Source organism: Nyctereutes procyonoides, unplaced genomic scaffold (genome assembly GCF_905146905.1).
Source record: "Nyctereutes procyonoides isolate TBG_1078 unplaced genomic scaffold, NYPRO_anot_genome, whole genome shotgun sequence".
Lineage (NCBI taxonomy): Eukaryota > Metazoa > Chordata > Mammalia > Carnivora > Canidae > Nyctereutes > Nyctereutes procyonoides.
The window spans coordinates 19,039,462-19,057,700 of NW_026575139.1; the positions used below are offsets into that span (position 1 = coordinate 19,039,462).

An 18,239-nucleotide genomic window follows, 5' to 3' on the forward strand; every position below is an offset into this window, starting at 1 on the left:
AGCATTTAGCTTAAGCAGTTTTCTTTTTTATTTATTTGGGAAAGAGAGTGTGTGCATGAGTGAGGGAGAAGGGCAGAGGGAGAAGAAGAAACAGACTCTCCATTGAACATGGACCCCAACTCAGGGCTCTATCTCACAACTCTGAAATTATGACCCGAGTTGAAATCAAGAGTCGGAAGCTTAACCTACTGAGCCACCCAGGAACCCCTTAGCTTTAGGAATCTCATCTCATGGCAGCATATATTCTATTTACATACAAAAATTACTCTGTATACTCACCACTTATCAAAATTTAGTCGAACTTTTTGTGGTTAAATTAATCATCAACCACTGGCATCATTATTAAAATCCCATAGGAATATTCTATAAAGTGAGTCAAAAAATCTTCCACTTGCTTTGATGTTATTCATGTAACTTAACCATTAATAATACAACATCCACCCAATACTTACCAAAGCACTTTGTAGAACCTTTGATCTTCCCAACAATCATAAGTGATGGTTAATATTTCATCTTATCAAGCACAGAGAATTTTAGTTACTGCAGAAGATCTCACAGTAAGGTAAAAGCATTGTCAAACCTGACTGCACATACTTTGCACTGTTATTTTTGCTAAGCTACCACTAACTGGCTTATATTTCCATATACAAAAATAATTGCAAGTTTGTTGCTGTTTTAAGACATGAAGTAGCAATTTTAAACTGTAAGTTAGATGGAAGAGAACATTAAAAAAAAGAGTTAAAGAAATCTCCTTACATGTATAAAAGTAATTGGTGTGGCCAGTAATTTCTTTTTACACACTGCATCAAACATCAGTACATGAGGAAATCAACAGGCATTTTTTGTTTTGTTTTGTTTTGTTTTTGTAAAGGCTTAAAAAATAGGTGAACTTTGAATATCACTTTTTTTGGTAGAACTGAAATACATCAGTGCTCTTGCTATCTTGAATGAATGCAGTAACTATGCACTATACAAAAGGGACTTTCATTAGGATTGGTAAGCTTGAGTTACAAGATCTTTCCTTTTCACTTCTGTTTTCTCCAAAAGTACCCAATACTACTGAGCATGTAAGGGCTACATGATGCCTTAAATATGCCAGATAATTAGCTTTATTGATCTATTATTTAAGAACATGGATACTGAAGTTACTTAATGAGATTTTAGTTCAAGCTAATTTCCTTGAGTAGTCTTTTTAGATTGTTTTTTTTTCTTTTTTTACCATTGTTGCTAAAATAGTCATTTGGACACCAAAACATTTTAATATTTGGACACACAAGGCTTGATGTCATTTTGTTTATGCTATATTAAAATTGATGCACTAAATTTTTCAGTTGCTTCTTTTGTTTCATTAGTTATCCTGTGTTTAGGCAGAATATTAACATCAAAAGAAAAAAGTAACTTTTTATCATCCAGTGCAAAACATTTTGAGTAAAAAAAAAAAAAAGTTTCATCATCAAGAAAGAGAGCACTCCATGTATCTATCTGAGTAAATGGCTGTTACAAAGTATGACTTCACAAACTGAAAATCCTTGTACCATACATGGTACAAAGAATTGCTATAGTTACAAAAGTTATTTAAGCTTCCCTCCTCCAAGAAAAAGTTCAGTTAGAAAGAATTTAAATATAATGCTATATCTATCCTTACATGGGAGGAGCTTTCTATTCACAGATTTCCAGTTTTGTGAATTAAACCACTGTAGCCTCCAATTTTTTAAAAAATATTTTATTTATTTATTCATGAGAAACAGAGAGAGAGTGAGGCAAAGACACAGGCAGAGGGAGAAGCAGGCTCCATGCAGGGAGCCCAACGTGGGACTCTATCCCAGGTCTCCAGGATCACACCCTGGACTGAAGATGGTGCTAAACCGCTGAGCCACCTGGGCTGCCCTGTAGCCTCCAAATTAATCAGACCTACTATTTTGGTGCAAGATCAGGAAACGTCTCTGAAACTAAACTAGCTGGCACACATACATAGTGACTGAGGGCATATTGCAAGTAAATGATGACGCGATAACAGTTAACTTGGAATGGAATCCATGGTGGTTACTTAGAAGCCAGCCACACTGGAGGGAGAAGGGAAGATAACTGGGTCAATATGAGTCAAGTGCTTCAGCATTGTTGCAATGAAAAGTGTGCCAAAAAAAAAAAAAAAAAAAAAGCCATCTCAGAGCCTCCAGGAAGTATGAAGGTCTGGGTTTTCTGTCTTTTTAATCTGATAATTATAATTGGTTACTTCATAGGTCAGATTCAATCAGAGCATAACTGTCACTAATCTCCTTGGGAATAAATCCACGGAGAATAAATCTCATAGATTCTTTTTTTTTTTTTAGATTTCATTCATTCATTCATTCATTCATTCATTCATTCATTCATGACAGACAGAGAGAGGCAGAGGGAGAAGCAGGCTCCATGCAGGGAGCCCGACACCCTGGGCTGAAGGCAGGCGCTATACCGCTGAGCCACCTGGGAATCCCCAAATCTCATAGATTCTAACCCATGTGTTCTTTTTGTTTTTTTATGATAGTCTCACACACACACACACACACACACACACACACACACACACAGAGAGAGAGAGAGAGAGAGAGAGAGAGAGAGAGAGAGAGAGAGAGGCAGAGACACAGGCAGAGGGAGAAGCAGGCTCCATGCACCGGGAGCCCGACGTGGGATTCGATCCCGGGTCTCCAGGATCGCGCCCTGGGCCAAAGGCAGGCGCTATACCGCTGAGCCACCTGGGAATCCCCAAATCTCATAGATTCTAACCCATGTTTTATATGCAGTGGTCTCCATCTTAATTGAGGGCAAAACATTTTATCATTTAGTTAAGAATATCAAGTGGCTAGGGAAGAAAGTGAGGTGGAAGACAAGGGATTCCAAGAGCAAATACTTGGTAGTACCTATACATAAAAAGGTAAAAAAAAAAAAAAAAAAAAAAAAGAAGACCTCCTAGTAAGTGCTGGTATTTGCCAGTATCGGTACTGTTTAGTGTAACTTTTTGAGCTGATGGTCACCTGGATATCAAATAAATTACGAATGTTGGTGGAACCCTATTTCTATGTATCAAAAACACGATGATTTCCTAGGACTGTTTTGTCTTTTTTTTTGTTTTGTTTTTTAAGTGCCCTCACGCAGGCTGCTGTGCAAGGGAACTGAAACGAGACTGTTGAGGCAAGAATACAGGATCAGGTTGTGCTAAAAAAGAAATCTCAAAATTAATGGATAGTCCTTATGCCCGTCACAAACATACCGACAACTTCCCATTTTCTGAGTAGGGATGGCTTCTGCTCCGGTTTCTTCCTGCAGGTCCTGGCAGGTTGCAGCTTTTCCTCCCTCGAACGTCGCCTTTGATCATTTTCCCAAGTATACTTTCGGTGGCAGACGAACTTTGACATTTCGTTTTGCTTTAGGAGGAGGATCCACTCCTTCACTTGCCCGGACTACAGTCCACGTGTCTCCAGGTTCCTAGGGACGGGAGACTTAGGTGCGGTGAGCTCTGCCCTCGAAGCGGAGCACTCCCGGTTCTGCGGGACCCGCTGCCCCGAAGGCGGGAGTCGCCTGCGCAGCGCAGGTCAAGCGCCTCCGGGTTCTTACGCCGACACTTGGGCTTTCCCTGCTCGCCCTGGCAGCGAGAGGCCGCGAGAGGGGGCGGCGCGACGGAGGGATTTCCTGCCAGCCCCAGGCGCGGGCCACGCGGTCACAGAATTTCGGCAGTATTCATTTGAAAATCGAGGGGGGACGTTATCGTGCTGTCATAATCCGGTGATGTGTAGGTTGGTTTTGTTTTGTTTTTTCCTTTTTCTTTTTCCTTTCGGCATGTCCACCACTGTTACAAGCCACGTAAAGTACTAGCACGCTGGTAAGGGGCCGGACCTTGGGGAAACTTAAGCCCAGAGCCTTTTAGCTGTACCGGTGGAAACGACCCAGCCGGTTCAGGGGTTATTGATTCTGAAATGCGTTAGCAGCGGGCTCAAATCAGCTTTGCCCCTTTAGGAACACGCACACGATCTTGCCGGCGAAGGGCCCAGCCTTCGCGAGAGGAACGGACGCCTCAGAGCTCCGAGTCCACGACGAGCTCACGCCCTGAGATGACTCCGCATTTAAACTCTGCCCGGAGTCCGAGCGCTCCGGGGGCCGGAAGCGGGGCCACGTGACCGGTCCGCCTCCGCGGCCATTGCTAACGAGGCAGCCGCCAGCGCCCCTTCTGTATTTCCTCGCTTCTCCAAGCGCAGGGAGACGCAGAAACACCTGACAAGAGTTGGTTGCCAGAGTTGGTTGGACTAGAGGGTCAACACAACTGATGCTTTGTCCAGCGATACTTTGCAAGCCCCTCAGCCTAAAACAGCTGTGGGGCACTTCCGCCTGGGTGGCAACCAGGTGATCACGCGAGACTCGGGGAGCCGGCCGGACGACTCGACTACCCCAGTCCCCGCGCTCCGCCAGCCCAGCACCCTCCGCTGCGCGTGACGACGCGGCCCACGGCGGCCTCCGCCCCGGCGCGCCTGCGCACGCGGCTCTCGCGGTGTCTCGCGCTCAGCCCCGCCCACCTCTGCCCCCGCCCTTTCCGCCCCTCCCTCCCCCTCCGCCCTGTCTCTCGGCGGCAGCGGCGGCGGCGGCGGCTCGCGCAGCTCGTTGGCTCACTATATAAAGGGGAGAAGCGGGCGGACCGGACGGCTGGAGCTGCAGCCGGTGGCGGCAGCGGCGGCGCGGGGAGCGGCGACCGGTGGTGGTTTCCCTCCTTGGCGCGGGGTGGGGAGCGGGCAACGCCCCCCCGGACCCCAGAAGGGTCGTGGTTTTTTTTTTTTTTTTTTTTAAGGGCGATTCTCGAGGTTTTTAGCTCGGGGAGGACTGCCCCCCTCCTCCTCTTCCTCCTCCTCCTCCTCTCACCGCTCCCCTCGTACTCGTTCAGGATTCGATTTTGTTTGAAATTTTTACCCCCAATCTTGCGGTGACTTGGGCCACCCTCCGGGTGTTTTGGTTTTCTTTTTTTTTTTTTTCTTTTTCCTTTTTTTTTTTTTTTTTTTGTTTTTAATCTTGTTTTCTCGGGGTTGCCCCCCCTCTTGTTTGTGTTGTGTGTGGAAATGGCGAACTCGGCAAATACAAACACCGTGGTAAGGACGTGGTTTGGTGGCCGGCGGGGGCTTGGTCCGGGCGGCAGCAACGGCCGGACCGGGCGGGGGCGGGGACGGCGGCGACTCCCGGCCTCTACTCTCCTCAGCCGCCCGCGCGGCCGCCGCCGCCGCCGCCGCCGCCGCCGCTTCCCGCCTCGGGCGGAGCGGGCCGGGGCGGCGGGCGCGGGGGGGGGGGGCGGGGGGAGGGCGCCTCGGGCTGGCGGCGGCGGCGGCGGCGGCGGCGGCGGCGGGAGGAGGGCGGGGGCGCCGGCGGGGCCTGGGGCCGCCGCGGGGCGGTCGGGGCCGCGCAGGCCGTTGGGCCGGGGCGAGCGCGCGGCTCCGGCCGCCGACCCCGGCCGCCGGGAGGGAGGGCGGGCGGGCGGGAAGCCTCCGCTTCCCCCCCCCTGCGCCCCCCGGGGGCCCGGCCGCGCCGGCTCGACAAGGGCACCCCGAGCAGCCTCCACAAACAAAACCCGCGTCTGGGGAATCGGGCGAGTCCCCAAGACCCGCCGTGTGGCCCACTTCAGTGCAGTGGAAGGCGAGCGGCTACTCTGGGGGTTACTTGGGATGTTTCTGGCGGTTGTGCTTATTGGGGGGAGCCTTCACTGAGGCCATTTTATATTTCTTTAAAAAAAAAAAAAGAAAAGAAAAGAAAGAAAAGGACGAAGGTTGAAAAGCACTTATCTCGGTTCCTTCCGAATCGGTAAAATGGCGAAGGGGAAGCAACACCCCCATCGTATCTTCCACTAGCAAAAGCACCAAAGCAAACAAACAAACAAACAAACAAAAAAAAAAGCCTACAGTGGTCACAGCGCCCCTGCTTTCGCCTTGAAATTTGCCTACGTCCCCCCCCCCCCGTTTGTCCCTTTTTGGTTACTTGCGATCACGTAGGTTTGCAAAAAGCAGTCACATAAAAACAGCCTTGTCCGTCACCAACGCCAATGCGATCACTAGTCCACCCCACTCTTATGTTTATTCTGACCGTAAAAACACGTCTTTGTTTTTTTGTTTTTGTTGTTTTTTTTGCCCGGTCCCAAACGCCGCAGAGGAGCCCGCGGCCGCCCGACTCCGTACCGTTGGCGACTCGGGTCGATCCATCATGGCTGCGGCCGCTTACCCTGCTTTTGAGTCCCTGAGCCTTGTGGTCCTCCTCCCTTTGGCTGCCCTGTTTATATAGAGCCATTGCCGCTCTCTAATATAGACTCTGCCAGGATGGGAAGGTGCTTTTCAGGCCTACGTCACCGCCTCTCCATTTAAACACTAGATCCGGCTTTAAATAGTGAGAGCTGCTGAGAGCGGGGCTGGGAGGTGCGTGCTCCCGAGGCGAGAGGCAGGAGCGTGCCGAGCGCCCGGTTTATTTCTAGGTCCTTCAGCTGCCACTGGGATCTCGCGCCCGACGGGGCCGCTTTCGGGGGGGGGGGGGGGCAAGTTTTTTTTGTTTTGTTTTGACGCAGCAGCTATAGGGTTTCCTGCCTTTGCTGGGGGGGGCGGGGGGGGGAAACGCAGAATTTCTGTCCCTTCTTATATTTTTATCTTTGCTTTTAAAGAGGATTGTAGCTCAGAGGTCTGTGGTCATTTTGGTATTGGGAAATGCGTTGTTGTTGGGCATTTAAAAAAAAAAAAACAAACCACCGCTTCCTACATTAACTCTGAGCTGCAGGGTACTTGACTCCTCTGATAGTGTTTCGTTCATCGAGTATTCAGAAAATGTGTTAGAAATAAAGCTCCTATGTGCCATTGTTTTTCTGTAATGTTAGACACAAAGCTTTTTTTTTGAAGATAAAGTGCCTAAAGCTTCAACGTGGAACCTTATGTCCACGGTGCATCTGTTGTATGTAGGGAAATTGTGAGTAATGAGAGGGGAGGCTTAGTGCAAACTGGATTTTTAAAATATTAGAATTCGAAGTTGACGTTGTCTTTTGATTTCATTGGATATTAACATTCAAGATAGAAGTTAATTTGGTTTATTTTTCCAGTATTCCGCCTCCCCCCGGGGGTGGGGGGACTAACACTTTGGAAAGGAACCTCCTAATTAATCTTTAATTTACCTGTTTTTAAGTTTGGAATACCTGTGTTTTGAAAGCCAAGAAAAATGTAAATTACTTTGTATTTTGTAAAGGGCAAACATTTTGACTCAAATAAGATTTAGCATTTTAAATAATAGCTTGGAAATTGCTTATTTCAGATAGTACCCGCATACCCCCATGCTTTTAAAAACATCAGTTTTTGGAGATCCCTGGGTGGCTCAGTGGTTAAGTGCCTGCCTTTGGCCCAGGGTGTGATCCTGGAGACCTGGGATAGAGTCCCCCGTCGGGCTCCCTGCATGGAGCCTGCTTCTCTCTCTCTGCCTGTGTCTCTGCCTCTCTCTCTCTCTTTGTCTCTCTCATGAATAAATAAAATCTTAAAAAAAAAAGGTATTAAAAAAATCAGTTTTGGGGGGCATATCAACTTAGGAACAATTCAACTAAATTATTCTCTGTGTGTGTGTACTTTGCGAAGAATACACATTTCCCTTTATAGTGCTTTTATGAATCCGGTAAATGGTCAGGTTGTGGGTTAACTAAGGCACATAAGCAGAATCCTAAAACAAGATAAATTCATTAAATAGGGAGTGCCAGAAGAACGCACATTTTATAGCTGTAAATGTCTGGGTCTCCAAGCTGAAGATTTTTAGGAGTGATTGACTTCAGAAAACACCAAACACCAGTTTGCTGAAAAAATAATTTGTATCATCAACTTAAGATTCATAGTAACAATTTAAAATTACACCACCTCTTTGTAGTGCCTTAAAGATCATTATTGGCTTAAAACCACTTTTTGAATGTTATTTTTGTAATTCAGTGGTTAAATCACCGTAAAGTGATACCTATAGTCAGTTACAATTTCTTAATATATAGAACCAGAATGTTAAAATAAGGAGGCCCTACAGAGTTTTACAATTTTGCACATGAATAATTTAAAGTTTAAAGAGGCAGATTTGATAAAAAAAAAAAAAAAGTCAGGGTAGTGAGTGGAATATCAAAGGTGAGGACCCACATATATAAATAGTTTTTCTGATTGTATTGAAAAGGGACAAATTTTAATGGTTGAGGTAAGTTATACAGAGGAACTCGTTATTTGTAGTTTTGGCAGTGCAAGAACACATTTTCTTAGCTCTCCTGTGATAACAATATTGTTGATAGAGATGCTAATGAAATATTCCTATTTGAGGTTTGGTTATGAGAGCAAACCCCTGGCCTTATTGGTAACCAGTAATTCTTACCTTAAGCAGCATATATAAACACAAGTAATGACAAACCTTAAAAGAAAAAGGCTGATAACCTTAATCGTGTGTGGTAATGGATAGGATTTATTACAGGGTAACTCTAGTTTTATCATGCTGAACATGCAAACTTCTTGCTTAACATTTTAAAAATAGGATCTGGGTTGGGCAAATTGACAGTAACTTTTGATTTTTAAAAAATATATTTTTTCAAGTGCTTTCACATCTATTCTCCTTTTATTCTTCTGGCAATCTTCTAGAAGCAGTCTTCCCCTCCAAACCTTCCCAAGTAATACCCCCAAAATAGTAGTAATAATAGTAATAATAATTTTTTTTTTTAATTTATGATAGTCACACACACACAGAGAGAGAGAGAGAGAGAGAGAGAGAGAGAGAGCAGAGACACAGGCAGAGGGAGAAGCAGGCTCCATGCACCGGGAGCCCGACGTGGGATTCGATCCCGGGTCTCCAGGATCGCGCCCTGGGCCAAAGGCAGGCACCAAACCGCTGCGCCACCCAGGGATCCCTAGTAATAATAATTAGAAAAATAAACATTGAGGCTGTCATGATTCTGTTTCATAGTCATTGTCTGGGCAGTAGTTGAAGGAAAGAAATCCCAGGTAAGAAATCATTGTCCCTTGTTCATCTGGGGCTTTGGGACCTGATACTGTGGGTATATGAACAGCGTAATGGTGTAGCTTAAAGGCACAGACTGGTTAACAGCAAATCGAAATTACGTGATTTTTAAATGAGATCGCCAATGTTATCAGGCAAATGTCTGTAGGACATAAGGTTCTCTAGTATAAGGCTTAGTAAGGAGGTTGTGACAGGAGTCAAACAAAGGAAAGAATACTAGGGACTAGACATGGCAACCCATAAGGCTATTTATTGGATCACATTAGGTGTTTTGATTATAACAACATAGGAAATTATAACTAGAAATCGTGCGGACCTTATATGTGTGAGGACCTCCTATATACAAATCACATTAAATAGTTCTTAAGACTCCTTTTAAAATATAGTCATAGAATAATCCATCTTAACTGGAGCAAATGATATTTGTTAGTATGGCCCTATCTTCAAAGTTATATCTTCTAAAATAGGTTTTGGATAGTTGGAAAAATGGTTGTTGTATTATATATAATTTGTTTTGAATATGTGAAAAATTACCTTTTTCAAGTTTTTTATTTTTCCTTTAAAGCCTAAATTATACAGATCTGTGATTGAAGATGTTATTAATGATGTGAGAGACATCTTTTTGGATGATGGAGTTGATGAACAAGTTCTGATGGAACTAAAAACCGTGAGTTGGCCTCTTTTTGTTGTTTTTAATAGTCATGCTTATTTTTTTTTCTTAAAATACTCTCTTCAGTCAAGAGACTGATCCATAATTTTTCCATGGGATGAACATTCAGCTTTGCTGCAGTAGGCACTCTTATAGATAGGTGAAGGATGCTAGTTTTAGAAAAGCTCTACCATTCGTCCTTCCTCTGATCTTAGGTACACTCTTTATATTTCAGGTTCCTTATGTGTGATATGGGAATTGGTTGGACTTACCTTATAAGTTGTTTTGAGGATTAAATATAATAGCTATATAAAGTACTTAAGCACAGTGCCTGGCAATATCAATCACTATTACTAATGGATCCTTAACATTGTATATTTATAGTCTAATTATTTGACCTACCTATAGTTTGTTTTTTTTTTCCCCCCCTTTTTTATGGTCTTAATGTGCCTGTATTCTAAAAAGTATTTATGTTGGAGATAAAATAAGTGCCTGATAAAAGAATTTCATGTTCACAAGTCTGGGTTTTTTTTTTTTTTTTAAATGTGAGCCAAATATTGGGTTTATTATATATTTTACTTTGGGAGCTAGTGTTTGGTCTCTTGGATTTCTTTGAATTTAAACAGAAATAATTAGATATTTTTATTTAGCATTCATGTTTTCTTGGTGTTGTAATGACTCATGAAATCATGGAATATTTTCTGCTCAGAACAGTGGTTATCAAAATAAGGTCTGTGGAGTCCTGAGGTTTCGCCACAGACTTTTTTAGGAGGTCCATGAGGCTGGCCAAATGCCCAAGTCTGAATAATCATAATTTGTCCTATTTTCAGTAAAAGTTGTGTTCTGTGAAAAGTGGTCTGTTAAACTTGCTACTCAAATGCGCAAGGGCTTTTCCTTGAGATACCTGTTCCATACGCACAGTGTTTTATGTATGCTTCTCATTTCGACGCAGTGAATATTAAAAAGATGTTGCCTGAGGGATCAGGATGAGATCACTGTTAATATTAAGAAAGGGGATTATCTGATCCTCTTTAATGAAATGTGTTAATACTTGGGATACTGCATAATTCACTGAACTTATATTTTTCAAATGACCAATGCAGGATGTTGAAAAATTCCTTCAAAGTGGAAGATAAATTAATGGATTTTATTTTATTTTAATTTTTTGATTTTTTAATTTTTTAATTTTTATTTATTTATGATAGTCACAGAGAGAGACAGAGAGAGAGAGAGGCAGAGACATAGGCAGAGGGAGAAGCAGGCTCCATGCACCAGGAGCCCGACGTGGGATTCGATCCCGGGTCTCCAGGATCGCGCCCTGGGCCAAAGGCAGGCGCTAAACCGCTGCGCCACCCAGGGATCCCCAAATTAATGGATTTTAATCTCAGAGTATAAAAAGTTCATTGGTGTTTGGTTTCAGATTCCACATTGTAGCTAACTTTTAAGAAACCATCACTGAAAATACTTTTTCTTTTCCCAACTGCTTAGCTGTGAGAAGAAAGATTTTCTTCATATACTTCAACCAAAATGGCAAGGTGGATGTAGGAGCAGATAGAATCTAGCTATTTTTCCTTTAGGCTGTTTGTGTTATTTATGTTAACATGTGACGGATACTTGCTGTTTTTAAATGAATTAGTAAACTCCAATTTATTTAGAATTTCATAAAAGCTCTTTAAGGTCCTCAGTAATTTTTGAAAGTGCTAAAGTATCCTGAGACTTAAGTTTTAGAACTGCTGGCTTAGAAATTGAGTATTGAGTTCCTTGAGGACTGTGTACAAATATGTAATCACAGTTAATGCTAAGAACATTTGTTATTAATTTATCTCTTCAATGGAGATAAGGAGGCTTCAGCTTAGCAACTTATTTTAAATAAAGTAAACCTCACCTTTATTATGGTGATGAAACGTATCTTTGAGTGTTTAGACATCTGTGGATAACTTCTGTAGAGTAAGAAAAATCTGTCTGAGGAAGGAAAAATATATTTAAGGGAGTTGAGGAAATTTTAATTTACCTTGAGAGAAGTGTAATGGTTATTAAAAGTGAAGAGTAGGCATGCAAAAATACAAGTGAAATAGTGTCAACTTTTGAGGCATGAGTTGGAAGAATAGCAATATAAACTTCTCAAACAGCATAAAGTGTCTCAGGATGTGAATAAGAAGAGAGAATAAGATTCCTTTGTGTTATATGGAACAGATACTTTGCAGCTCATGTTACACTCATACAGTGATTGTCCTAGAAGTGCTTTGACCTTAGGTGGAAGATGAACATTTTTAAATGTAGAAAATCAGCGCCAGGGACGCCTGGGTGGCTCAGCAGTTGAGCATCTGCCTTCCGCCCAGGGCGTGATCCTGGGGTCTCGGGATCAAGTCCCACATCTGACTCCCTGCATGGAGCCTGGTTCTCCCTCTGCCTCTGCCTGTGTCTCTGCCTCTCTCTCTCTCTCTCTCTCTCTCTCTCTCTCTCTCTCTGTCTTCTGTCTCTTGTGAATAAATAAATAAAAATCTAAAAAAATAAAATAAATAGATCTACCTGTTATTTTTATTACATTTGACTTTTCAAATATTTGTTAGTGTGATATGTATAATGTAGTATATAATATATGAAGATTATGTATGTTTTATACATTGATTTATTTAATGACAAAAATTGTGTATTATTCAACTTTGAATCCCTAACTTCTATCACAGTACCTCACATATGTGGCTGGTATTCGGTAAATATTTAATAATTAGTTAATGATAAACATGGTTCCAGAATCTAACAGAACAAAATAGTTTAATATCTTTGCTGTTTTTCAAATGGGACATACTCTTCTATTGTGGATTGTAATTGGATTTATTTATTTATTTATTTATTTTTAAGATTTTATTTATTTATTCATGCGAGACACAGAGAGAGAAGCAGGGACACAGGCAGAGGGAGAAGCAGACTCCATGCAGGTAGCCTGATGCGGGTCTGGATCCCTGGAGCTCCAGGGTCACGCCCTGGGCCGGAGGCAGGCGCTAAACCAACTGAACCACCCAGGGATCCCCTGTAACTGGATTTAAAAATAAACTTAAACTGAATTGAGTTTGTGTTATTTTAATTCTCTGTAGTAAATTTCTTCAGGATCTCATTAGAATTTCCAGAATGTGCCCTTTCTGTGGTGATAAAAATGTTCTGTATCTGTGCTGTTCAATATAGTAGCCACTGGCGACATGTGGTTATTTAGCACTTGAAAAACAGTTAATGGAACTGAGTAACTGAATTTTTAATTATAATTAATTCCAACTTAAATCACCCATGTGTGGCTGGTAGATACTGTATCAGACTCCACAGGTTTAGACATTCTTGCTAACAGAAACTAACATTGATTTTGTATTTTACGGTTTACAAAGGACTTTGTCATTAGCTCTAGTCCCTTCCCTCTTTTTGGCTGTTTCACAAACTTTTATTAAAAACTTCCCCACTGCTGTGAAGGATACAGTGATGAATTAGATGATGAATTAAGATGAGTAATGACTGCATGTAATTTGAAGTTTAGCTAGATAATGCTGGAAGAGAGGCAATTAAAAAAAGTCAACCCAGTTTTCTGAGGTTATCCCTTGAAACACTATGGGGCCTTCCTTAATGTATAAACTATGGGAGATAGAAAAAATACATAAAACATAGTCTTAATAGTCTTTAATCTGTATTTGAATGTAAATTGTGTTTTGGATTGGTGAGTGATTATAGGTGGGAATGGCAGTCTAGAAATCCTCTTCAAAGTCAGTGATAAAATTGTCCTCATTTCTATACTATCAGACCTACCCATATCTAAACAGCAGATACTATGGGAGATAGAAAACATGGCCTCTCTTCTCAATAAAATAATGTGAGAAGAATTTCCCCAATTGGAGACCAATCTGAAACTCAGTTTATTGGTCTCTAGATCAGGTTTCTCAGCCTTGGCACTATTGTCATTTGTTAATTCTTTGTTGTAGAGAGCTGTTCTGTTCATTGTAGAATGTTAACAGCATACCTGGCCTCTGCCCACTAGATGCCAGTAGCTCCCCTCATTTCTGACAACCAAAAATGTCTCCATGCTTTGCCGAAGTGTCCCTTGGTGTGGGGCAAAACCATTCCTGACTGAGAACCACTATTCTAAATATATTCTGTGTACCTCAACTCCCATTTCAAGGGAGTCAGAAATGCAGTTTTCTTGTATTTTATTCAGGAGCTAGATGTTTTGTGAAAGTAGAATCCTTCAAATGTCTAGCCTGGAAAACTGCCAGGAAATAGTAGATCTTCATTCGTTCATTCATTCATTCATTCATTCATGAGAGACAGAGGCAGAGGGAGAAGCAGGCTCCATGCAGGGAGCCCAATGTGGGACTCGATCCCAGGACTCCAGGATCATGCCCTGGGCGAAGGCAGGCGCTAAACCACTGAGCCACACGGGGATCCCTGGAAATAGTAGATTTAATCACAAATTTAAAGATCAAAAAATAGACTCAGGGGGAATATGCTTTGATAAGATCACTTACCAAATGGTAGATATTTGAACCCAGGCCTTCTGTCTCCAGATGACATACGTAATACTTACCAGTAAAAAGAAAGGTACCAGAGTTGTGACTAGGCCTGCTGTGGTAGCAGCAATATAGTGTAGAGATTAATGTTTAGATCAAAGGTGGGATTAGGGTGAGGCAAGTGAGGTGCCTAGTGTGCAGAATTTTTTTTTTTTAATATTTTACTTATTTGAGAGAGACACAGAGAGAGAGGCAGAGACCTAGGCAGAGAGGGAAGCAGGCTCCGTGCAGGGACCCGATGTGGGAGTCAATCCCAGGTCTCCAGAATCACGCCCTGGCAGGCGCTCAACCGCTGGGCCACCCAGGCATCCCTAGAGTGCAGAATTTGAAGGACATTCAGTCTTCACTCTCAGGGTCCAGGTTCCCTGACTGGAATACTGGAGTCAGACTGCCTGGATTGTATCCCACTTTTGCCTGCTATTAGTTTGTGGTCTTGGATAAATTACCTAACTTACTGTTCTTCAGGTTCATTTTCTGTAAACAGCAGAATGTCGATGTTATAGGATTTTGTAAAAATGAGTCTGTATGTGTAAAGTACCCCAAATGCACAGTAAGAATACAGTATTAATCTTGTTAATATATATAGATGTACATTAGAGTCATTTGGAGAACAGAAAATGAATTTTCTCCATGTCTAGTATCAGAGACCAGGCAAAGATTGATGAAGTAGGATTGCCAGAAATAATAGTTACTGTGTTGGAGGGAAAATAATATTATAAAAATAAAAAGAGTTCTGCCATTTCCTTTTGTTTATTTATTTTTTAAGATTTTATTAATTCATGAGAGACACAGAAAGAGAGGCAGAGACATAGGCAGGAGAAGAAGTCTCCCTTCAGGGAGCCTGATGCAGGACTTGATCCCAGGATCATGCCCTGAGCCAAAGGCAGGCTCTCAATCACTGAGCCACACAGGTGCCGAGTTCTATTTCTTTCTTTTTCTTTCTTTTTTTAAAGATTTTAGCCGAGTTCTGCTATTTCTTTCTTTTTTTTAAGATTTTATTTATTTATTCGTGAGACACAGAATGAGAGGCAGAGACAAGGCAGAGGGAGAAGCAGGTTCCACGCAGGGAGCCTGATGCAGGACTCAATCCCGGGTCTCCAGGACCAAGCTCTGGGCTGACGGCGGTGCTAAACCGCTGAGCCACCTGGGCTGCCCTTGAGTTCTGCTATTTCTTAACCAAAATCAATAAATATGTAACAATTCAGTATTCTTGATTGTTGTCAGTGGTACTGATCTAACTGTTGCCGAAAACAGTGTTGCATTATTTTAAATAGCTGATATTCAAAAAAATAGAATGATTGGTAAATAAAACATTTAGTGAATTTGAACCTTATATTATTTTGATATGTTTAATGCTTAGTATTTGTACAGTACTTTATTTGTATTTTTCACGTTATTAAGGACAGTATTTTGTACTTGGTAAATGTGGATTCTCAGTGGGCTACTCCCAATATCCCTTTCTCTTCTGCTCCCTACCGCCACCCCCCAGCAGTTGGAAATGTATAGGGCCATGTTTGCTTGTCTTAAAGTGGGCATCTTTGGCATTTAGTAGGCTCCAGCCAGGAATGTTGTATTTTCTGTACACTTCCTGTGGCACTACCCTGAATAATAAGGAATTGTCTGGTCAAAATGTCAGTAGCATCCTCACAGAGAAACATTTATGCTAGAAATCAACAGTTTGTTTTCCCTTCTCTTCTTTGGAATTGGTACTAAATACTGATAAATTGTTAGTCATTTTGTTAGCTCCTGAATTAAGGCATAGTCTCTGCCTTGAAGAAGTCCATATTTGAGTAGAGAAGGTAGACTTAGTGTGAAAAGTACAATAGAAATATTTCTGGGGTATGGAGGCAGTGAGTGATTTCTTTGAGGCTGTGTGACTTTGACCTTTGCATTTTGTAGGGAATCATGAGGGAAGACTACTAGTCAGAGGGAATAGTTTACTAAGATTTAGATACGAAATATATATGCCATATTCAGGGAATTGCAAGTACTTTGACACTATTGGGAAAGTAGAATGCAAATTACGGTAGCAGTTAGGGAGGTAACATTCTATATTAAGGACCATGATCTTTAACGTGAGAAAGATTTCTCTGGAGTGCTAGTTAAAATGCAGACTTTTGGACTTCTGCTCCAGAGAGTCTGACTTGATAGAAGCATAATCTGACATTTTCTTTTTAACATTTACCAAAAAGAAAAAAAAATTAAATTGACTTTTCACAAGCCACTAATGGTTTGCAGTATGCACTTTGAAAAGCATTGGTTTAGACTTTAATTGCGTATATTAAAGTTACCTGGACAGGTTATTAAAACAGATTTTTGGCTCCATCCCCAGAGTTGCTGAGTCAGTAGGTCTGGCTTGGGGCCTGAGAATTAGTATGCCTAACAAGTGCTCAGGTGATCCTGATGCTGTTTGCCCTGAGACCACGTTTTGAGAACCACAGACTTATAGAGGACAGATTGGAAGAGCAATTTTTCACTAGAATGTAGGCCCTGTGACAAAAAGTATTTTTGTCAGGTTTGTTCACTGTTCTCAGTGTCTCTAACAGTGTCTAGTATATAGGGTATCTCAGTAATTATTTGTAGAAATTTATGACTTGATGTGGGGAGCTCAGTAAGGATAGATTGGAACAATGCTTTGGAAGGGAGAGTGACAATAATGATGGGTGTTGAAGTGGATTCTGACTTAAAGGCCGTTTTATTTGGGAGGCTAGGTGAGTAGTGGTACCCAGTACTTAGCACTTAATATATAATCATTAATACTTGCCACTACTATGGAAGCTTCATTAAAATGATGTGACTGGATCAGAGTGCAGTGGATAGACCAATTGGGGGTGATATACCTGAAGCTTTAAATTTGAAAAGTCATGGCTTAAACAACGGTTTCTTAAAGCATTAATCAATGGTACTTTGAGTTTTGGCTTACCAGAGGCTAGGTTTTGTTTTGTTTTGGAACAGACAAAAAGAAGTGTAGAAGTTTTGGGTGAGAAAGGAGAGATGATGAGTGGGAAATATTAGGGAGGGTGACAGAACATGAGAGACTCCTAACTCTGGGAACGAACAAGGGGTAGTGGAAAGGGAGGTGGGCGGGGGGATGGGGTGACTGGGTGACGGGCACTGAGGGGGGCACTTGATGGGATGAGCACTGGATGTTATACTATATATTGGCAAATTGAACTCCAATACAAAAATATACAAAGAAAAAAGGTGAATGTTAAGGGGAAAAAAAAAGTTTTGGGTGAGTGCAGACTGTTTGGGAGCCTTTGTATAGCCTTTGATGTTAGTTTGAATGTATTTTATTCAGTGTGTGAGAGTCCATTTTGTCTCCTGTGTGCTATGCTAGATGCTCACTTAACAGAGATGAACCAGATACAAGTTGGGCTCCCAGGAAATAATTCCTTGTTACTCCAAGAAGAATTGTAGCTATTTTTAATTTGAGATTTTTTAGAGACTTAGATTTCTTAGCTGGAAGCGATTTTAGAAATAATTCAACTTGTTCTTTTTTTTAGAAGAGGAAGATGCCCAAGAAAGCTACGTAATTTGTCCACAAAGCTTGAATAGTTTTCAAACCAGTACTGTGTTCCTGACTTCCAGTGTAATGCTTTATTACACAATTAATTGCACCACCACCATAATAATGAAAATCAGCATGCATTGGTCACTGAGTTTATGCTAGATTCTGATGGTTTATGTAAATATGTTACTGAGTCTTCACAATAACCCATGAGATAGATATTGTTATACTGTCTCTATTAAAAATAGTCTTTAGGCAAGTCTAAGTAATGAACCTGCTTAAGGGAATGGTTGCTTTGGGAGATTGACCTTTAGTTTACTTTTTCAGCAAGCCAATAGAGATTTGCTAGAATTGTTACTAGCATGTACTTACAAATACAGAATTTCTAGAATAGTTGGAAGCGTCAGGAGACACTTGTAAAGCGTTGTGAGCATAGTAAAGGGAGGCTCTGATAGAAACCTCATGTGTGTTAGGTAATATTCCAAGAGTATATCCTAGGGGAGAAAACAGTGTGTGTAGGTGTTAG

General features: G+C 41.8%; 1 protein-coding gene across 1 annotated transcript in view; it reads left to right on the plus strand.

Annotated features, from left to right (window-relative positions):
* Positions 1-4,630: 4,630 nt before the first annotated feature.
* The window catches only part of GTF2A1 (general transcription factor IIA subunit 1), a 45,713-nt gene continuing 32,104 nt past the window's right edge, over positions 4,631-18,239 (plus strand). Inside the window, exons 1-2 of the mRNA XM_055304451.1 lie at positions 4,631-5,108; positions 9,572-9,673. Of these exons, the coding sequence (XP_055160426.1) occupies positions 5,079-5,108; positions 9,572-9,673 (132 nt within the window). The 5' untranslated portion in view covers positions 4,631-5,078. The remainder of the gene's footprint in view (positions 5,109-9,571; positions 9,674-18,239) is intronic.